This window comes from Patagioenas fasciata, chromosome 5 (assembly GCF_037038585.1).
Source record: "Patagioenas fasciata isolate bPatFas1 chromosome 5, bPatFas1.hap1, whole genome shotgun sequence".
NCBI lineage: Eukaryota > Metazoa > Chordata > Aves > Columbiformes > Columbidae > Patagioenas > Patagioenas fasciata.
The window spans coordinates 33,677,063-33,700,254 of record NC_092524.1 but is presented as its reverse complement, the minus strand read 5'-3'; the positions used below and the strand labels follow the sequence as shown (position 1 = coordinate 33,700,254).

Genomic DNA, 23,192 nt, shown 5'->3' with positions numbered 1-23,192 from the left:
ATCAGTGCACAGCACTCTGTGCTCTGCAGGCTAACTAGCCATGGCAGGGGGAGCTTGGCCGGCCCTGCATCAAATCTAATTCAGGAAAGAGCAGAAGGGAATGTGACAGTCTTCCCTCCATATTCCAGCTTCCAGTCACCAGGAATTTGGGGACCATCTGCACCCCATTCTGTATCCACCACAGTGTGCTGAATGCAAGGAGCTGTAGGAGAGACTGTCCTTTCTAATCTCCTAGAACTCGCTTACTGGAGATGACACTGGCATTATGTATGATGTTCCTCAGCTTTTCTTATATTTGCATTACTTGCCAATCCTGGCTCCTTTCTCCAAGGACTTTTAAAGCACATGAAGCAGAGGTGCACTTGGAGGCAAAAGCACAATTGAGCTGAGAAATGAGGGAAGGCTAGAGAAGGAGAGGAGATAAAAAAAATGTATATAGGAGTACACACAGAGAGAAAAAAGAAATATTAAAAAAGTAATATGAAACTCCATCTGGCTTCTTTCAGGAAAAAATGGAGGCTTGGTTCTATTCCCAACTGCACAAGACCCTATTGTTTAATGAAGAATCAGTATTCAAACAGTGAGCACAGTCAGCCCCACTGCACAATACCCAGTTGTTCTCCATCCTCCCAGGGCATGTTTGATGAATTCAGTCAATGCTGCTAACCTTAGGCTAGAGCGTGGGTGGCTCTGTCACAGGATGGCACAGCTTACACAGGGCCGGTGCCAAAAGCACTAATTTCAAGACTGATCTGTCCTAGCATTAGTCCAATAGCACAACAAGCTGCCATGCCAATATCCAGCACCCAGAGCATCCCCTGCGGGATTTGCAGGCTGCAAATAGCAGGTGAATGTGTCTTCCCTGGGGCTGATGAAAGCACCTCTGTCCCTATTGATTGCCAATCAATAGTCACTTCCCATCTCTCCCTTTCAGTTTCTGCAGTAGCAGTGTTAGTAATCAAATAAGAGTGGCAGGCCGATAAGATCCTGTTATCAGTTCACCAGCAAAATGGGATTCTAGATCTAATCTCCAATGTCCCATTTTCAACCCTGATCACTGAGATTTAACCCCTTCAATGACTGAGGTACATAGCCACAGCTGTAACACTTGCAAGAAAACTTCCCAATCTCCATCCACGCCAAGAAAGCCAATGGAAGAGCCAAATTCCTGCTCCCACTGAAACCCATGGAGAGCAGGAACAATTGCAGGAAAGGCCCCTACTGGTACGGATTACCATCAACTGCATCTTCTCATTGCTTCCCATTGTACTTCCAACACTGCAAGAAACAAAAATGCTGTGCAGCTGAACTGGTCAAAGCTGCTCTTTTTTTTATTTCATTGTCCACAAAGAAACACCATCAACAAAACTGGGGTTCCCAAAGAATATTTCACACACTCATTTTCTGGGCCTGTGAAGTCTCCACAGCCTCTCAGCTAGGAAAAGAAAGTCCTTCTATTCCATATAGGACTTAAATATTTCAGTGCTTACCTGCACTCCAGTCTTGGCAGACCTTGGTTAAAATCTCACGTAAACAGCCCAATTTTATGGCTATTTACAGATATGTCCTCATGGCACACAGTCATCTAGAGAGAACTGGACTGGTTGAGAAGGAAAGCTTTCAATAAGCTGCCAAGACTGCATGACTTCTGTTCTTCCAACCGATCTAGTCAAAATGACATTAAAACAACTTTGCCAACAAACTAGCAAATACTAGCAAAGAGGTGGTTAATGCAACTCTTTCCATCCGTTTTAACTACAGTAGTCTTTCTATCACACATAAGAGGCTTCGGCTCAGGCCCTCAGAGGACTACTCTATTAAAAATTGAATGTTAGTAAAAAAGAAGAAATTCAACCAGACATCAGGGTTGAAAGACAGCCAGGCTGGCTGTTGTGTTACTCTGCAGGAAATACATGATCTCTGAGATCTCAAAAAGACGGTGCTTCTGCCCTCCTTATCATTAGTACCTTTTTTTGGCTATTATTTCTGGAGTGTTTCTCCTGCTTTTTCTCCTTTTCTGTCCAATCTCCGCCAAATCTGCTGCAACTTTGATGGCTGGAAGAGAAACCTGCTCTGGGGTCACCACTGCTGGGCCCCAGACAGTTTCACACAACCATGTAGGCTGGTGGCACTTGCTTCTGCCCCCACAACCTCAGAGCCAGTCTCTTAAAATTTAGAAATACCACCCAAAGGTCAAAGCAATAGATCACCAGGAGAGTGCACTGCTGCATGTCCTCGGGTATTCCCAGCAGCAAACAACATCTGCATACAGCTGTGCAGATGGAGAACCAACAACACATGGTAAGTACATTTCACACATAGCTATCATGCCAAGGGACATCCTCCAGCACTGCCCAGGGGGCTCAGCAAGAGGGACACAGGCCAGGCTGAGATATAAGCTGCTACCGCAGGGCTGTGCTCTCCCTGGGAGCTCTGCTATGTGCCTAGTAACCAATACCTCACCTGGCCAGTACCTAAGAGCACTCCTCTGTTTCAGATGGGAAAAAGGCACAAAACAGACATTGGGTGGGAAATTCTACCTCACCAGCTTCGCCTTGATGTCCCCCAGAGCAAGGGAGAGGGTGGACAGCCTGGGAAGACCTTCCCTTAACATCCCAGTAGAGGCCAGAGATGCTTCCACCTCTTACAGGGAATAATCCTCTGCCACAGCCTGCAAAATCCCAAATTAGTAGAAGTGACTTATCAGGCTAATATTTAAGACATGCTACACTGCTGACTCATGTCCACAGGGACCACCAGGTCTGTGAGGTCTCACAGGGCCTGCCCTGGGCAGCAACAGCCATTGAGACAGGAACACTATAGGGAGATATAACTGTGTGCATGAGCATAACTTCTGAGGGTCAGTTAAAGAACGGCACACAGAAATTTATAGTTGAACATCAGCATTACGTATGTGTCCAGCACTGTGGTTTCTCCACTGTGTTGCTGATATTGATCCTTCTCATATAGTTCAATGATCACTGGTTAATTATAAGTCACTGATAAATCCATGCACCGCTTCAGTCCTGATTTGGCTTAAATTGTGCAAAGCAACCAGCTCTTCCCTGCAGCACAGTTCCTTCCCTGCAGAACTGCTCCCAGCCAGCTGGCCCCCAGCCCGCACCAGGGCAGCAGCTGACCCCATCCCAGGCACCAGACCTGCCTTTCTCTTGCCCAGCTTCCCAAGGACCTTGTCAGCCCATTTCTTCTGAATGCTGAGGCCCCTCCGTCCAGCAGCCCACACTCCAGCACACCAACATTCCCTTTAGACCACTGTACCCACAGGCACACAGGGGCAGGGCTGCATGTCACTCCATCATCCCTGGCACAGATGAAGATGCCGAACTGTCCAGGCCTTATGTTGACTCCTCAAGGTTGTGACTAGAAACTGGCTACTCACTAAACCTCAAAGCACTGACCTTTTCAGCCTGACAGACCAGACAGTTTTTTAGTCCATTTTGTAGTCACCTATCAAGGCTGTATCCCCCCAGTCTAGCTATAACGATGCTATGGGAGAACATGTCAAAAAACAAAAGCCAAGGTAAATGACACCCACTGCTCCTCTCTCCATAGCCTAGCAACTCAGGCATCTCCATGCAGAAAGCAATCGCGTTAGTCAGCCATGATCTGTTATGGTAAAACGATGCTGAGTGTTCCCAGCCACCTTCCTGCACCTTAGAAATAGCACAATCTAGCACATACCCACTCTAAATTGGCTGTCATTTGCTGTAAAAAAGGTTTTCCTTGTAGGTTCTCAGGCTGGTCAAGGCTAAAAGCAATTTAAAGTTCCTAGGGGGCTGTAACAGTCTCTGAAGAGAGACTTGGGTAAGTAAGGGCTTATAGCAGAAGTTGAGATGGGCATGTACCCACATCATACACCCTAACGTCAGCTAATGAGCGGGTTCTGAGCAAGACCCTGCCCCCTTCATGGACGGGACTTCAGTCTCCACAATTCACAAAGGTACTCAGGAGGCTCTAAGAGCCAGTCCTCAGAGGAGACAGTACAGGCAGCATGAGCAGAGGAGATGGGAACACTACCACCTTGCTCCTCCTGCCCTCAGCATACGTGGTGTGTATACGACAGAAAGAGGGGACAGTGTGCCCAGTTATTGCAAACCGGTAAAACAGATCAATATTTCCACAGCTGCCAACAGGTCAGCAAGAGGTTGATGCTTTAAATGGCAGGGCTCTGGTGAGACACCACATCCTTGCAGGAGCCTCACAGCAATAGCTGACATTCAGATCTGAGCGGGCTTCTCAGAGAGGGCTGTGGGAGCTGGGGCCAGCAGTGCCACAGCACGATGTAAAGCCCACAAACCTACCTCTGTTCCCAAAGAGGATCAACGTTCTCTGTCTAGGCACAGTGGCTGAAGCATCTCAGAGGCAACTCTGGCCAGGCCACATCAGGGAGGCTTTGCCCCCAGCAGCTGGTGCTACCTGGTGGCGATGTAAGAAGGCAGGCTGTGATTTCCACAGCAGCACAGCTCTTGCTGAAGCGTGTATTTTGAATTCCTGCATCCCAGCCATGCCAACCACCCTGCTATTTGGAGCCTGTGTTTTCAACAGAGTACCACACAAACTCTCCCTGATCACCCTGCCAGTGCTGAAGGATGCTCAACACCCAGGCACCCATGTCTCAGTCACTGGACGCTCCCCAAAAGTGGCACAGCCCTCCTCGTGGAACAGGCATGCTGCTGTCAAGCATGCTAACCCAATCCTGCCCGACCCGGGTACCCCCTTGCCCCAAACACCCCTGCCCAACAGTACCATCACTGCAAGCTGACAAACACAGCACACCTACAGGCACTGGCTTTTGTTTGCTAAATAAAATGAGCCTCCTGTCCAATTTGTTGACCAGTTTGGGATCCCTTCAATTTGGGATTCCTTCACATGAGAGAAATATAAACGCAAAAAACCTTTAATTGACTCAAGAAACTGCCTCAGGCAACCTCAATACTCCTCAGGTACTCTCCAGGTTCTCTGTCTACAGGAGGTCAGTTAACCTCAGGCATGCTACTGTCCCACCAACTTATTACAGAAAAGCACGTAGCTGTTTCTAAGGACAAGTGAAGCACAAGCTAGATGGTAAAAGGAATGGTCCCCTAGGAACAGAAAACCAAGGTATTACTCCACAATGATTTCCTCGTGCAAATGCAGGTGAGCAGTGAGAGTTACTCCAGAGTTGTGGTGAAAACACAATCCTAATGCAGCCAGAGAAGAGCCTGCCACAACTGTTCGTTCAAATCTCTCTCCTGTTCCAGACAAGGATATGGTACTTGAGAGCCACCAGGATTTACACAATGGTTCAACATTTTCATGCCAAATCTCTTGCTTTGCTGCGATGTTTGAAATTGGGATACCCAGTGCCAAGAGGGAAGTATAAGATGTACACGGGGAAGAATACTGCTTCTCTCCTTGCTCCAAGCCATACTCATTTAAAGGCAGTGCTGCCTGAAAAAGATGAGACAGCTTCCTGGAATGACCTGAAGCATTTCCTAGCAATGGGCAGTGGGTGGAGGTAGGCTCCAAGGTGCTATGGTTTGGCAGTGGAGGTGATGCAGAGTAGACACAGCAGCAGCAAAAGAACAGGAAACACAAAATGGCTCCTCCTTCCACTGGCTTGCTTCAGCAAGGCCGAAAGTTTCTTCTCCTGCTAGTTAGTGGAGGGGGACCTAGGAGATACATTTCAATCCACCTCCAAGATATCATCACTGACTGAAGTCCTGGTTGAAATACTGGCTTTGCAACAAGAAACCAACCCCTGGCCCCACGTTAAGGGAGAAGACCAAGTCTCCATCATTCTCAGCAAGTAACTCTCATCCATTTCCTTCTCTCATTACAACTACCTTGTTCTCTTATCTGTATTTTTCCAGAGCACTGAGCAATTCACAGCTAAGCTCCTTCAAGCCCTGGACATAACCACACCACGGCCATGCTGGCCAGTGATTCCTCATGTAATTGTCCCCAAGGAGAGAACACCACCATCTAAACACACCTCTGCTCCACCTTCGGTGATTCATGCCCAAAACACCAGTCAAGGACATGCATTGGGATTCAGATCCATTGCCTTCAAGGTTGGCACAACATTCTCCTGCCTCCTAACAGGAGCCAATCTCACTCACCTGCTGCCTCTGTCATCTCTCAAAGATCCCTTCCCTTCTTCCATCTTGTATTCCAGATGTGTCCAGCCCACTCAGAGCTCTGGTATTTGAGGGCAAAGAGACATCTTGGTGCTGACAGCCAGCAATACCAAAGTAATCACAGCAACTACAATCTTGTGACAGGTAGATGGGTTTAATTATTCATGTGGGTGAACAAACCTTCTAGGAGAACCATCTGAAGCTTCTGAACAAGAGGAGGTTTGGGGGCAGTACAGTCTTGGCAGTGCATTGTCAGACCCATACAGACTAGGGGAATCGTTCCACCACAAGGCAGCTGGAAGGCAGATGACACTGTTCACCAGGGGTCTGTTACTGTGGGGAAGGAAATTCCTCCTCATGATTTCTTTAGGTACTCAAAGTCATGCCAAGGCCCCACCCTGCCCCCCCTCTCTGGTTTTCTGCAAATTCATTTAACCTGATGCCTCTGGAGAGAGTTAGTTGGAATTGCAGTGTCCCATGGAAGTCCCCTGTGTGGTGGTCAAGTTCAGTGTTCCTCACTTCTAGCCTTAAACTGTTGCAGATGCTGTGACACTGCAGTTCACACCAGAGGTGGCTGCATTTCAACAGGCACTACAATTATTTCTCTCTCCAGAGTATATCAACTTCTATCAAAATTTTATAGGGTAGCAGCAGGAAGGTAGGACACTGCCTATTATAGAGCCAAAGCCCTTCAGCACCCTCTGCATCACAGACTATTAGTACCTAACAAGGGGCAAAAAGAAAAGTTTAAAGGGTTAAAGAAAACTTGCCATCCTTCAAAATTCCTGGGAAGCTTCAGAGACCAAACCAGCCAGAGAGGATGGGGAAGGTGGAGGCAAGCAGAGTGGTCTGAGGGTTGGGAAGAGTGGTGCAGGGGTGGCAATGCTCACGTGCTGCTAACAGGTTTATTCCGCTGGCAGGGATTCCCTTCAGAAGCATTTGGGTAAGTGCTGTACACCACCGAGTTCAATTTGCACTAAGCAGATTAGTTCCTTACCGGTGAAAGGTTCTGGGCAGCAGCAAAGACTTGCTCACCATGTGACACGAGGGGGCTGTCATTACATTTCATAGATATGATATAATTATATGCTCCCTGGAGGGTACTTCTAATTGAATTATAGGGTGTCTCACAAGTATTCTGGGCAGCAGCTCCAAGGAAGCTCTCACTGCCCAGAACAAGATAGAGATACCCTTTAATTCCATTAGATGTACACTCCAGGGAGCAGGTTGTTACTCTATGCAGCAATTCACTCAAAAAAAAAAAAAAAAAACCACAAACAAACAAAACCAAAACAAAACACACAAAAAAAAAAAAAAAACCACACACACACAAAAAAAAAAAACCACACAAAAACACCTCCCCCCAAAATTCAAAGGGAGGTACCCTCAGCAGAAGTTTGTTGCTTCCTTACTTGTTCCTCAGGCCTCTCCTCTACAAGCTCACAGGTCCATGAAACTCCCTGGCCTGCCACCCAGGACAGCCCTGCATCGCAAAGGAGAAACCCCTCACTGGGGGCAGTCAGCATCCCCTGCCCAGCTGGCTGCTGGGCTCCCCTCCCAGTATGGGACCAGGAGACATGAAGCTGCACAAGGTGTCACATGCCAGGCTAGATGTATGAGGGAGGTCTCAGCCTCCTCAGAAGAGACCCTGAGAAGTGGTCCCCAAAAGAAAAACATTAATAGTCCCAGGCCAGGCCAAACAGGTCCTCCAGCCATTAGAGTTCATGCTGGCGAGGGTTCCCCCACAACCTGCCCATCCATTTGTCCTGCCTTCTAACACCTCAGAGCTGCAAACGGCTTCCCCAGTCCCTCAGAGACAGACTGAGCAACCCCACGACAAGGCAGCTCAGTCCCCTGAGGCCAGCCACGCTTCCATCACTTCGGTGCTCAAAGCTACGCTCCCAGGGGCCTACTGCAACCTTCAGATTTTGCTCCCTGTTTTAGTCCAGACTCATTCAGTTTTCTCTCATGAATCAGATCTTCCCAGGGGAGCTGCAGCACTGGGCTTGCAAAATCAGCTGCCCTGCTGTCCCAGTACAGCCAGTCTGCAAGCAGAATGCTGGGGGCCAGTACCCCTAAACCACTGGTAGCCAATCTGCATCATGGCATCTCACCTCCACAGGCTCCCAGCCAGCCAGAAGCACTGCACAGGGACACATGTGGGACCTACTGCTCTCCACAGAGCTCATGGAAGAAAAAACCCCACCTGCCCACGTACAGATGCTCTCCCACCACAATGGCAACAGCTCTTTCAGTCTTTGCCCTCTTTACCAAGGATACCATCCTGCACTTCTCTCATGCTCTGCCACTGCTGTCTACAACTTAGTGTGAAGCCAAGGGAGGTGGCACCATGGTCACCGTCAAGATAGAGCACACACAGCTTCTCTACGTTTCTACTGCGCTACAGCCTCACATGCCAGTAGTAGCTAGGCATCTGATGCACTCCTCCCTGCTACAGCTTTCTGGTATCGCTCTGCAGGATACAGCTGATCAAACCCTAGAAGCCCATCTGCTACACAAGCACTTATTGCTCATACATAGTCCGTTCATGGCGTTTTTGTGTTATTCACAGCTCTGCCTACCTCCAGTGGTGTCAGCTAACAGGACATATCTGGGAAAAACTGCCAATTCACATGTTATCCCTCCCCAGCTTTACTACAGAAGGATGAAACTACTTGTGAGCTATCAAAGCTAACCACAATCAATCCCAAAATAGAGAAGCATTTCTGATGTCTTAGAAAACAGAGTGCTCCGTGCTTATTTAGTCTTGCACAGTCAATACACTGGTTCTGGCACACTCTTCCTAAACAGCATCGTGGTCCAGTTGTCTTTATTATAGGAGGTGGAGTATTAAGGGAGGTAGCAGTATTAAGCAAAAACTCTCAAGCAGCTGAGGTAAAGGAGAAACCAATCTAGGAGGCAAGACAGGTAAAGTGGAGATAAGCAGAGCGGAATTTCTACATTAAATGTGGATAGCTTTATCATGCTTTTTTCTCTAAAGGATAAAAGCAGAGCAGTATGGTGCTTAGGCAGGGATTTTTATGAGGGTAGGACCCATTTGGCTTGCTTATCTCATGGAAAGAAAAGCAGAAGCACAAAAGGTAATTCCTACCCCATTTCACTTTAACAACATACTTTTACATGGAGCACCAAAGAGGTGCAGCAGCAAATTCTCCATCTACAGCACACTCAGCACAGCAGCTGCAGCACAGGAGGGAGCAACCACTGCTGGGAACACTGCTTGGAGAGGTGAACAGCAGAGAAAAAGCCTCTTCCCTTCCCAGCACCTAAAAACACTGAAGGAAATCTCCCACAATCTAACAGAAACCAGGAGATCAGAGCCATGCTTCTTGCTCTCATCAAGTCCTGGCCTCTTTTTATTACCCAGAAGGGCTGCACGCCAGAACCTGGAAGGAGGGAAGCGTGACACAGCGGAGACTTATCAGGGATCCGATGTCCAGAGGAGGGTTTCCAGGAGCTGCAGTCCAGCTCTGGGGCTGCGCCACGCTCCATGTGAGGCTGCTCATGCTTCAAGGCAGCTCCGCAGATGTCTCTGTCAAGCCTCCTAAGGATAGGTCCTGCAAATCCTGGCAGGAAGAACTGGTCCTATCTGATGTTCAGACTTCCACCTCGCTGCCCTTCCAGCATAACCCACCCAAAGGGCCCAACACACGGAGCAGCCAGGGCCCGTTCAACACCAGGACTGGCTTCAGCTGAAACGCTTGCAGCAGTACGTGCTGGCACCCAGGCAGAGACTTGAGGGGCCTCATCTGTCAACAGCCCATCTGCTAAGACAGCTGTAAATATGTACCAGTCCACATTCCTCCCAGCTTTAAATCTGCTGTTTTCACTGAAGCTAAACGGAGGATGAACTTGGTCCCTGGTGCTTCTATCAGCTCACATAGCAAATTCTCTTATCACCTTTTATCTTGACATGAGGTAAATAAGCCACACTGCTAGCAACAGGTAAATCATTTCTTATTTGAAACAACTGCCACCTTTCACCAGGATCAGCTGCTTCTATTTAGCCACACTGAAGACATGCTGGAGGACCTCTGGCTGGGGAGGCTTTAGACTCCGTTGTTGTCATCTTATTTAGAAAAGGGTAAGCCCATATTTAACTCAGAAACTTTGCTGGCACTCTGATCTGTTAGAAATCACAGACACATTACAATGATGCCGTAAGTAATGTTCCTACTGTGAGTTAAAATATCCCAGCACATACTTGGTATGATATACGGTCTATCAAGCCTTGCCACCAGTATCTCTTTTTATCTCCTGAAGGTAAATCATTCAAACTGTACCTTCTCCTCCTTCTTATAGACAGGAAACAAATACGACCTGTGCCTCTGCAAATCTGTGTGTGAAGGGCATGACATCTAAGTCACCCATTTGCAAAGGTGCTCCACGCAATAATGCATGAAGCAATGTGAGTAAAGGAGGCAAAGCTCACTCAAGCCACAGCAGACTTGTTTTATCTGGGATAAGTTCTGGTCTGTTTTTTGTTTTTAAACTGAAAACTCAGCTGTGTCATTTGGCAGGGTGAATTTCTCTGTCTTTGCTCTAAACTAGGAACATTGCTGCCCTCTCTGATACATCTCAGAACATTCCTTCCAAGGGCCTCCTACTTCAGGAACCTGTGAGCTTCCCAGCGGCTCCTCTGCTAGATCAGAGCATGAACCAGCTCTGAGGAGCGGATCTCTACCACGTGCCTCACTTTTGAGCTGGGCTCTCAGGCCTCCTCTGTTTAATGCTGTACATAAACCCATACAAATACCTCCTTTGATGGGAAAGAAGTCATAGTCTCTGAGACAGGATGTCATTTGTCCTTCTTCATGGACAGATGGCAAGTATGTCCCTCTGACACCTGCCAACAGGACTAACTGGGAAGGTAAAGGTCAGCTCCGGGCTTCTTCCCAAGATGGTGCCACAGTCTCACATTTCTGCAGGCTGATTTTACATACGCTCCAGGAACAGTCCCCTGATGCCCTACACTAATCCTCTGCAGGTCACACCACCTAGACCTCTCAGCAGGACTACAGCAGAAACCCAGAGCGTGCGTGTTTGTGTGCAAAGGACCTCAGTTAATTTAGAAACTGGTACTGTTAAGAACACTGGGGGAAAGTTTTTTTTTAACTGGAGGACAACTGCTACTGTTTTCCCTTAATCTGAATTAAAACAGGAATCAAGAACTTCTAATTTGTGTGCAGGAAAGCCAGGAGCTTACCCCCCAACAGAAACAAACTGGAGAAGAGTTTGGAGGATTCAGTTTCAAGTTCAATCTCAAGAAGGCTCTAACAGGGAGAAAGTGTGTCCTGAGAGAAGGAAACATCAGCCTCACACAACAAATCTTCGTTGCCTGGAGTCTCACTAGTTATTGTCAATTTTAGAGGGCTGTACAGCCCAGAGCCTTAGGATCAGTGCATGGCGTATGGCAGCCATTGAACAAGAGTTCAGACTAGGTTACCAAAATAATTTTCTTATGACCTTGGTCATTAATTGGAGTAATCACAGCTGATATAAATAAACGAAGATCTGCAGATGAAGCACACCTCCATGTCATGTGATCAAAATTTAATTTAGGAAAATGAGTACCCGAAACTGCAGATAGTGTTGACAGCTTGGGGGAATAGTGAGATATTGCAACTACTGCCTATGCCTGTACCAGCCTGATTCACGACGGCTGGGGAGAGTGCATCTGCATAAATTCACTGTGGTCCTGCGTAATAGGAAATTACGAGCTCGATGTACGCAGACCTTCTTTTGGATAGAGCACAGGCCAGCAGTTCAGGGAGACCAGTTTTATTCCTGTCTTTACCTCTGATCTGCTCGATAATCCAGAGGGAAGACAGGTCATCTCTGTATTTTTTCCCCCATTTGCAAAATGGGAATAATGTCCCTCAGTCGCCTTCGCAAAGTGCTATGAGATCTACTAACGAAATACCATGCAAAAGAGCTAACTGTCATTAATAGCATTCCTCTCAAAATGCCACAACCATGACTGCATAGGTGACCAAATTAAAAAAATTAAGCTGACAGTTTCTTCAAGTGCTGAATAGCAAAAAGGACAATTAATTACGCCAAACCTCAGTATGACGTCCTTCAAACAGACAACCGCCATTCACCTTTCTCCACTATGACCTTCACCAGATCTGCTGGGGGAAGCTAACAGCCACCACGGCAGGACCACAAGCAAGGGGTCAGGGCCCAGGTACCTCTGCGTCCAAGTGAGGGTGGACAGGAGAGGAGAAGGAAGGGATACTGACCTCTCCACCAAACAAGGGTGGTACAACACCCAGGAGAGAGGGTGTCAGCAGCAGCACATGGTAGCTGCCATGGCAGTTGTTAACCATCAGCCTTGGGGCACAGCACCAACTCGAGCCTGACCCAGACAGGACCAGCTCTGGCCTTCACATACATACATACACGTACACCCCATGAGCCAGACTGCCATAAAATGCCTGAAGCCCCTAACAGGAAGAAATACACGTGGTTTTCTACTGCTCAGTGTTGTGACAGCACTTTAGAGGACCAGCCCCACCAAGGTAAGCATGCACTCAGAGACAGCCCAAGGCTCACAGTGACTCCATGGAGCAGCCACAGCCATGCATGCAGCTGCCTGGAGCTTCTCTGGGGAGAAGCAGACAAGGAGAGGCAATGTGCAACTTGCACACAACATCCTGTTTAAATTCTAAAAGGAAAAAGAAAAAATAAAAAAAAAAAGAAAATCTGACTGCTTATTGAGGCAGGCTTTATACATTTATCTCCAGCATTCTCTGTACAAACGGAGGAGACAGCCCTTCTGTTATTGAGAGCTCTGCCTAACACATAATTGATAAATAACCATAGGTTTCCACATGCTACCGAAGTTCAGCCATGCTGACTTCGCAAAGAGGTTTTGTAGGCCGTTTAACACCACAGCACCTCTCAAAACCCAGTCCCTGTGACTCAGGACCTCTGACAATCACTAATTCAGGGCAGATGGCTTCACCTCTAGTAGCCTTCAGGGCCTGCAAGTAATTGAGCAACCGGCAACAAGGACAAGTAACAAAGCAGATCTCTTGGCCTAAACCTTAATTCAGTATAGCTGCTGCAAGTGTCATGGCCACAGCAGAATCTGTCACTTTATCTTCTAGCTGATGTATCAGCTACTGTTAACTTGTGTATCTTTCTAAACTTTATAAAGCAAGACCTAGACAAACTTCCATATGAAATTAAACAGTTTTAAACAGAAGAAACAATTTAAACAGAGAAAATTTAAATTAAATTTAATGACTTGCTAGGAGTTCCCTTTATTATGCAAAAAGAAAATCCTTTAAAACACAATTCACTTTTTGCTGCTGGCTCTTAATGATTTCTTTATTGCTTGGACATGATAAAGCAGCTGGGTCAATCATTTTTCTACATTTTCATACCTCCAAGAACCTAACATTTATATCCATACAAAATCATTTAACAGGAAAGTGTTCTGTCATCTTGCAAAAAAAAAAAAAAAACAAAAACAAAACAAAAACAAAACAACAACAACAAAAAACCAAACCAAAACCTCACTAAGTTTTGGAGTTGATTTCTTGAGTTTGCTTCTAGTTACCAAGAGAACTAGGATTCTGCTTCAGCTGCTTAGGTCATTTCTGACCCTCACTGGAGCAGGAGCTTAGAAATAACAAATGTTTTGAAAAAACAGGCAGCATAATCAAATATTTGAGACCTGATCAATTCTCTTCTCAACAGATGACAGCCTTCAAGATTACATCATTTGATTTATAGCTATCCAACACCCATGCGCATCCATACACACACATACACACACTGCATAAGATCATATTTCAGTATTAACAGCATTGTTTCAAGCCTCCTCAACTCAACCTGCTTTCTCTGTGCTTTCACCCAAATGTGAGTAAGGAAACTTTGACTGTGTTAGTCTAGAAAGAATCACAGAGGCAACAAGCAAGACCGGTGGCAGGATCCATTTCCCTCTCATTCTGTAACATCTGCATCAACTCTTTTTTTTTTCAGTCCCCACATATTTTAGGGAAAGCCTCTTAAAAAACAAACAAACAAACAAAAAAAAACTCTGAGACAGTTTATTATACCTTGTTATATTTAAGTGAAGACCTCTTCTCCATCTAATTTTCAGGGAAAGTGCTTATCCTTGCCCCGGGGATTTGGTAGATGGCAGCACCTCTCCTGTAGCTTAATCTCAAGGATGCTGTGTAATCCAGTGCCCCTCAGATTAATCTAGCCATCACTACACTTAAGGAGGCTGACCTACAAACTGCTTACAGATTGCCTGCCGCTGCAGAATGTGAGCTGAAGTTTTCAAATTTGTGTGTCAGAGACTGAGCTGAGAGCGTGAACTAAAGCTCGTACTCTCCTCTGTTTTGCACTCATCAGTGCTTCTTTGCAGCTGCAGTTCTGCAGATCCTTAGCACAGATGTACAGCCACAGCAAAGCTTAGCACTCTTATGTACTTGCAATATGCTGTTAATTCCTCCATGAGTCAAAAATCTTTCCAGTGACTCCACAAGGAGAACGCCAAAAAAAAGCAGTGAGGGAGGAAGGACCCCACCTCAAGTTCGTGTGAAAACATAAGCAACCCCTACACCAGAAGGGAAAGTAGAGCCCAAGTTTCACCTTTCCTACGCGAGGGCCTAACGGTCAGCCTGAAGTGGTGAACGCGTAACTGCTTTTTGATTCTCTGTCCTTGGCATCATCTACTGACAACCTTAATCTTCCTGCTTTACCCTCTGTGCTACACTGGACTTTGTGGACCCTCAGTTCTCGCTTCAGTGCACAGGAAACATCAGTACATCATGGTGGGTTCCCCTCAGTGGCAAGGCATTTAAGAAGTAGGGCTTGAAATATTAAGCCAGGCAACCCCCAGCTATTTAGCAACCCAGTGTTTTCATACAGCCTTGTACCAAGCAATAACATGACCAGTCCTCATACACTCCCCTCTAGGTCAGCAAAACTGTCCCAGACATCCTATCCATTCATCTTCCCAAATTGGGCTAGCCAGAACTACATAGTGTTTGTTAAAAAAGTAGCATTATGGGTCTGAACTCTAAATTCAGACCTGAAATGCCTCCACTTTGTTTGCAGCCTGGATAATTGCTTAGAATTATTTTCTGCATTCAGACTTAGAAATAAGAAGATAAAAAAGAAAAGGAAGAGATGAAACCTATCGATGACTGCTTCGAGGTTTCTACAGATGCTTCCACCTGAGAAAAGTTGGCAAAGTACAGCAACTGACCTGTATTCACTGAATTTAAAGACCAAGAGCTGATTACTGAAAACCACCTTCACATGTTTCCAGCCCAAAACTCCATTCCCAAAAGACCTGGAGATTTAAAATGAAACCCAGGAATGAATAAAGGCAGCCTGCTGGCTGACATGATCTCCCTCCTTGTTAGGCTTATTAGTTTGATTAAGTGCTATGTTGAATCAGCTTTACTAATTCTAGCTTCAAAAGAAATTAATCTCTGCTAGCCACATGGTCTCCGTGGCCACTGTGGCTGGCAGGCTTTGTTCCCAGCAGTCTTCTGATGCAAAAGTGAAAGCCACTTTAAAGCATTAGGTGTGAGCACAGTTTGAAGTACATCACAAAGGTCTCATCTGTGCTCTGAGGCATGTTCTCTGGGTCACAAACCACAGTGTTAATGAACCTAGACATACTTGTTTTCTGGACTGCCTTCATTTTCATTAGACTCTGTCCCACAAGGATGCACATGGTCCTGCTGAACGTGATTTATTTTGACCCAAGTGAAGGAACTATGTGGATATGCTCTGACCTTCTGTTACACTTTTCAAATACAAAAAGAAGTCTTCCATCAGCAGGAGGATGAAAGAGAGAGAGTATAGTTTGGAGTAAGATGGCTCATGGGCTTTTTCTCTAGTACGCCAAGCCTGCTGGCCTTTCACTGATGAGTCTTTTTCAAGCAAGAAAAGTCTCTCTTTCTTCAAGACCTGGCTGAAGCAAGGTATTGCGCATTATATTTTAGGTAGCCTGCTCAGAGGAGACTGCAACCACACAGCTGACCTTCTTCACTTTCTCTAGAGAAATCAGCTTGCTGCTCCAGAGACTAAACTGCATGGCCCATCTCCCTGAAAAGGCCAGATGAGGACAGCTGATCCTCTTCCATCTCTGATAGTGGCTGTATCCAGCTAACTAGGATCTTCTCTTCCTTTAATAGGAAGAACACGTACTTATGATCAAGCATCAGGACTGTGGATATTAGCTGGATTAAATGATTTAGTGGGCTAAGGCAGAAGGTGCTATTGAATTAGGGCATCCCATCTTTTCGTGTACTGTATTGGGAGGCTTGGTACAAAGATTTCTTTTCTCTGATACCAGTTGCAAGTCTGCACAATTCTTCCTTTGATGGCTCAAGTGATTAGGTGTTAACAAGAGGAACCAAGGCACTTAACACTAGGGAGTTTTAGTATCAGGTTCACACCCTCCTCCCTCTCCCTCCTCAGCTAAGGGATTTCTCTCATTCCCTAGTAATGTTAACAGCAGGTACTTAAAGCAATTAGGCATTATCGCCTCTCCGGTCTTTATTACTTTCTAGCTTCATATCGCCTACCTTGTACGCAATAAAAGAGCTGAATTAACAGGACTGGTGCCGACTGTTCTGTTTCCCTTCTTTATTCTGAATGAAAACACTGGGTCATGGAGCCATATGGACAGGCTGTGAGCTGCAAGTGCTTTAGACCATTATTGCCAATTGCCATGGTATCTTACACAGGGAAAAACCACAGGTAGTAATAGAACAGACATAGGGAGATCATAAAGAAGGTGACCTGGGGAATATGGGTAGACCATAGGGACATGAAGGCTCAAAGGATTTCACAAGTCCAGCAGAACAGCTTGCAGCTGTGCCCATGCTATGAATCAGCTGCCACATAGATCTGCTTGTTGCACAGGTAGCCTAGAGACACAGGTATGATGTACTGCTCCTGTGAAAATAAAGCCCCATGTCTACTGAGCATTTCTCACTTGCCTGGGAATAACTGTTGTAAACTTTTAATCTAGGGATAGCAATAAACTCCTGTGCCCTCTATGTCTGGTGTTCAAAAAGAGGCTTTCCCATATTTGCCCAGCCAGATAAAAGCTCACGCTTTCTTCTCTACCTTAACTCTCCATTAACCCTTAGCTTTAGTACAGGACCTCAGAGAATTATATATTTTCCTCCCACCTTCCCTCCACCCGTAGTATTTCTAAGCCTCACTTTGTCATTCCCAAGAGGGAAGGGACAAGAGCTTTGAGCCCTTAAATCCTGCTGTCGGTTCTTGCCTGAAAGAGGTGAGTAGAGAAACTGAAAGAAAGGTGAAGAAAGGAGCCTGTCCCTTGCCAGCATTAACCTGCAATGGAGGCAAAATGAGGGGTTAAACACCAAAAATAGACCAAGAAACAGAAATCAATGGAGTACTTACACAGTTTCATCATTCTTGAACTCCAGCTCCCCGTAAGTGTCTTCGAAGTCTTCTCCACCTCCTTTCGCTGTCCCTTCTACTGTCCTAAATGGCACTATGACTGTGCCCCGAGCACCTGATGTCCTTAGGACTTTGACTTCCATCACACCAATGCTTTCACTGACATGTATAACATCACACTCAAATGTGAAGATGCCAGCATGGTCATCATCCAGTATAGTCACTGTGGCCACACAGGGAGAAGCCAACATGGCCTTTGGGTATGGGGAGTTACTGAGCTCTGGAGGCTCCTCACTTTCCACCACACGGAGGTTACTGAGCCGCACAAAAAAATGTTCATCTTCCTCAAAGATGTCATCATCGATAATTCCCACTGAGAACTCCTTCTGGGTCTCCCCTGATTTCAAGACAACGGTCCCCTCTGTGAACTCATAGTCAGCACCAGCATTGGCAGAGCCATCCTCTGTTTTATAGTCCACATAGATGGTCTTGGACATGTCCCCTCCTTTCCGCACCACTGTCAGGAGAACAGCACCACAGTTCTCAAGACACTGGTAGGAGCACGGGTCAAAATAAATTTTGGAGATGAATTCCTCAGGTTCATCTGGCCGCACCTCATGCAAGCTGGTGCTTTTCTTGGCTTGCTCAGCTGCATGCTTCTTCAGAATATTGCCAGCTCCTGTCATCATTCTGGTAGCTTGAATGCGATAAAAGGCTCTGCTCTTTTGCTGATGAGACAAGGCATAGTAGTTAGCCATTTCTACCAGCTGGTCCAAGTCCTTTTCCGGGTGCTTTTGCTTCAGGTCCTTAAGGATCCGGATCATCTCTTTGCGAGATTCATCTGCCTCCTTCCCCTCAACAGTCACTAAGTTTCCATCCAGAAAGTGGGAATTCATCATCTTGCCATCCATTTCAATTCCCTTAGGGTGATCACCTTCTGATTCTATGATAATGCCCCTGTGCTTGTCAGTACGGTACTTTTTGTGCATATACTTATAGAAAAGCAGACGTTTATCTGCTATCCAAGCCAGAAGGACACAAAGTGGAAAGAAGAAAAGTGTGAGCAGACCTTCCCAGACCTGAACCACACCTGGAGAGAAAACAGCAAGGATCATGTACAACCAGATGTAAGCAAAGATGCTCCATGCAGCTGTGACAAAGAAAACTCTCAGGTGTTTTATCTTTCTGGTTTCTCCATCAGGGATCACATAGACACAGATGGCGATGATGATAAACATATTGAAAGCAGCACTGCCAACAATTGTGGATGGCCCCAAGTCTCCAGCTATGAATCCATGTCCACACACTTCTATCAGAGACAGAAGGATCTCAGGAGCAGAGGAGCCCAGAGCCATGAGGGTCAAGTTGGAAACAGTTTCATTCCAAATCCGAATGGTGGTTGTCGTGGTCTCTCCATTGGGCTTCTTAATTGTGATTTCTTTCTCTTGCGATGTAATGACCTCTATAGATGCCATGAAACGATCTGCAATGATGGAGACTCCAAGGAACATGTAGATCAGTGCTACAAAGTATACGATAACACGGGCAATTTTGTCCCCAAGGGATGGATTTTCTGGGTACCATATTGGCAGGATAACACCTTCCTTGCAGTCAAAAGATCCTGAACACGAGCTGTTTTGTACTGAACTGGAGGAGTCTCCCGTCAGGCCAGCATCCACCTGCAAACCATGCAAAAACAGCACAAAAGTAACCAGCCCAAAATGGAGGAAGGCCGAGGTGACAGGCTGCAAGCTTAACCACGCCATACACAAGATGCAACTTCCACTGCGTAGATCCAAAAACGCCGAGAACCTGCAGCAAACAAAACAGAGAGGGGGGAGGGAAGCATGAGAGAAAAGGAAGATGCAACATTTACCTAAACGCACTTCAGTATCTCACCACTGAGAAGTACTGGTAGAGATGCAAGGGTTGTCTCTCTGTTACTTTGAAGAAGGTATTTAGCAGGGACTCTAACAAACTGCAGCATTTACATGCCCAGCAGATGAAGATCAATTGCTAGAAAAGTAACTCCAAGGAAAAGTGTTTGTATATATACAAATAGCTCACTCTCCACCTACAACATGTGCAACAGGAGTACTGAGTGCTCAGCTGCCACTCACCTAATGATGCCACAGTATTCCCAAGCACACAGCACTTCAACTCAGCCCAAGAAACCAAATCTAATGGCTCACCTGTCTCACCACCCAGGGATTAAGACAAGTCAAGGAATTACTAGCAAAATAAGAAGTACCATTTAAGGCCAGTAAGCCATCTCCAAATGAAGTCCATTTGTAGGACATAATTCAGCTATGAATTATGGGGTACCCTTAATGGCCAAACTATCCCCACAGCCAGTCCCTCCCTATTAAGGCTGCAGAGTCCCCAGAAGAGTCCTAGGGCTCAGCTGCCCTAAGCTTCTGAGGCACAGGGCCTCCACGTTAGGAGGTGAATATGTCAGCCCAGAAATCGGGCAGAGGACTCACGCTCGGCAAAGTTCCAAAGGCCATTTTTCACTAGCCTTTCCATTGTGATCTGGACCATCACATTTTACATCAATAATCCTGCTTTTCAATGGTCACAGAAATCTACAAAACCACCACAGTTAGAAAACACTGTGCTTATCAGCCCAGAAGATAGACCAAAATGTGTGTACCCACCAATATTCTCAATCCCTAAGAAATGTATATGTTTTCAAAATCTCTCTAAAATGAAAATAATCTCTAACCTAAAATACCATGCAAAAACAAAGGAGCTGATCGATGTATCACACAGATTGGGTGTATTACCACCCAGTAATACCTTCTATTACTTACAGACTACATTGCTGTAGAGCTTGCACCACTTAAAATTGGACTCTGAACCCTTCACATTGTCATGGATCACACTATTCTCCTTCCTTTATATTAAGCCTCTGGAAGAATTTGGTCTCAGGCTTAGCTGACAAATCACGTTTCTGAGTCCAGACACAGCCAAGTATCTCACAGGAAACATCAAACTTAATAGCGGCATTATCTAAAGCACTTGGAAGGTTCAAGAGCCTTAACTCCCACTAACTTTCATTGAGGTTTCTGCTGCCAAATCAGTAGGGCTGGGATTCATTTCCCCTACTCTAACTATCTAAATCTTGGGCAGTAAGTTAAACAAAGTCACTTAGGCTCCCTTTGTAGTCAGAGGAAAGAGAGAGTCGCTTCCAGGGACAACCCTTCCTGTCCAACCCCTGTTCTGACCCAAAAGATGTACTTAAGACACACATCTCCAGATGGGTTTTTGCCTTTTCCCATCTGCCTCAATGGTCTCAAGAGGGTGCCCAAACAGCCAATTTAGAGCAGATGCCTAACCTTCAGATGGCAGCAGTTCAAAGAGATGAACCGGCCCCTGAACACTTGAGGAGCTCACTTCCCTCTCCCTTGCACTGTAAATATTCCGGGCAACATTTTATTGTTATCAGCATTAAAAAAATGCATCTCGAATGCTATTTCGCTGTGTTGTGTCGCTCGCCTCTTTCTAAAAGCGGGTGCAATCTTCCTGATATCAACAAAAACATTTTCAACTTCGAGATAAAAATCTAGAAAGACAAGCGAAACAGGAAGGAAAGCATGAACAAGGACTGCAAATGAACAAAACTGCTCCTGACAAAGCACAGCAGAGGGGAGAGAATTGATTATGCAGTATTAGGATCACAAATCCATATCTGACACCCTTGATATGAAAAAACAATACAGTTATTCATGCTACCTGGACTAATTCAGAAGAGACAGATTCTCCCCCATTAGCCTACTTATCTTCTCTCTCCAGTGTCTATTATCTGCCTGTCTACCCCAGCCCTGGTGCTAGATCAAGCCCCGAGGGATCAGAGGGACCTCAGCCCCAGGGAGGGCTGTCAGTCAGTCCCAGCCCTAGCTCCAGCCCTGAAATCTTGTTAAATTGCCTCACTGCCTGCACACCTCGGGGTCACGGGGAAGAGTGAGCTAACCAGCACATACAACTTGCGTTCAGTTTGACACTCCCATTTTGTCTTCCCTCCCACTCCACATGATATTTTAGCAGATTTCTGGCTGCAGGGTGTTGGCAAATCCCTGAGAAAGGGTCAGGGAATATGTGCAAAGTGACTACGAGCAGCAAGCCCAAGGTCTCTGGGCTGCAGGGTAGATGTGTGCACATGCATGGCAAAGATGACACATTCCAGGTGCCTCTGACTCAAGGTGCACACAGAGACCAACTGCACAAGCACAGCAGCTCCAAAAACACCCCAGGCACATCAGATCATCCCTTTCTGTACTGCAATTGCTGGCAGGTATCCACCAACCTCTTGACACTTCCAGCTCCCAGCTCCTGCTTAACTGTACAGCAGCCAGTAGGTGCTGCGTCTTCCAAGATCAGCCATGTAGAAACGGCTGACAGAAAGACAGGAGTAATTTCAAAAACATCACGTGACTCAAGCACCTAAATTTGGTTTCAAAAATGACTTAAGAGTTTAAGTATCACATAAATTCAGAGTCTTGTCTAGGAATAGTACAATGACTAAACTCCCCTCTGAAATAAATCACTGCTACCACCAACCTCCCTCTCTGTGGGACAACCACCTTCTGTAATTAACACTATCTGCCTACCATGCAATGCCATTAAGGTTTCTATTGCTATTCTATTCCTCAACACGTTCCAGGACCTTGTTGGTCCTTCTTAAATTTTTAATTTGATTTTAAGCTAAGGGTAATTTTACTGTTATTCCTCGAACTAATCATATATTATTTCAAAAACAACCTCTACCAGGATAGCCTCTGTTTATATGTTAAGACCTCCAAACTCAAGCTATGTCTTGTAGACTAGGATCTCAGAATTTGGGAATACTTTTCTTCACTTGCTTTGGCAAACATTTCAACATTAAGAGGAGGTCAATCATTTTCTAAAATGATACAATGATGACCTGATCCTGCAATTCTTTGACACAGATAAAACTCCCTAGTGGGATCAACAGGAACTTTGCCCACAGACACACTGTCTAATCAGATCTTAATATGTGTTCATTAACATGAAAAGCATTAACCTAACCAATCTGAAAAACACAGTGAAGCACTCTTACTGTCATCGCCCCCTTGGGAACTGGTGCAAAAGTGCTCTACAACACAGAATAAAACTATTAAATTTTAAAACTGCTGTTAATAAAACATTGTGGTGACAGTTTTAACATTCAGGTGACAGAGGATGGAAGAATTAAAACTCACTCTAGTTCTGGGTCAGCAAGGTTGCTTATACAAGGCATGAGCTTGCCCTCAGGTACATCCACTAAAATCCAGTCCAGAAATCACTGGAGGGGATCTACATAGCTCTGGCCTGCCCAGAGTGAAATAGACACGTCCCCTATCCCTCCTCTCAGTAGCAGCACTGATCTCAGCAGGGCAAACTGCGACAAGAGACACCCTTCAGCACAAGCCCTACCTGGAGGGCGGAACCTCCAGGCAGGCTTACAGCGCAGTCCCAAGTCACTGTTAGTCACCCTGGAGGCGTCACGGTGTCACTCCTCTGACCCCAGTGCGACAAAACACATCCACATCTGGCATAGAGAGGTGTCGTTCCAGCGACATCACTGTCCTGGCCCTGCGGGATGCAAACAACAGG

At 46.0% G+C, this 23,192-nt stretch overlaps 1 protein-coding gene across 8 annotated transcripts in view; it reads right to left on the bottom strand.

The window, feature by feature from the left end:
- SLC8A3 (solute carrier family 8 member A3) overlaps nt 1-23,192 on the bottom strand; it is a 122,542-nt gene that overhangs the window by 82,347 nt on the left and 17,003 nt on the right. For all 8 annotated transcript variants that reach the window (XM_065839795.2, XM_071809282.1, XM_065839793.2 and 5 more), the window contains one exon: nt 17,577-19,388. In XM_065839795.2, coding sequence (XP_065695867.1) covers nt 17,577-19,342 — 1,766 coding nt within the window. In that variant the 5' untranslated portion in view covers nt 19,343-19,388. The remainder of the gene's footprint in view (nt 1-17,576; nt 19,389-23,192) is intronic.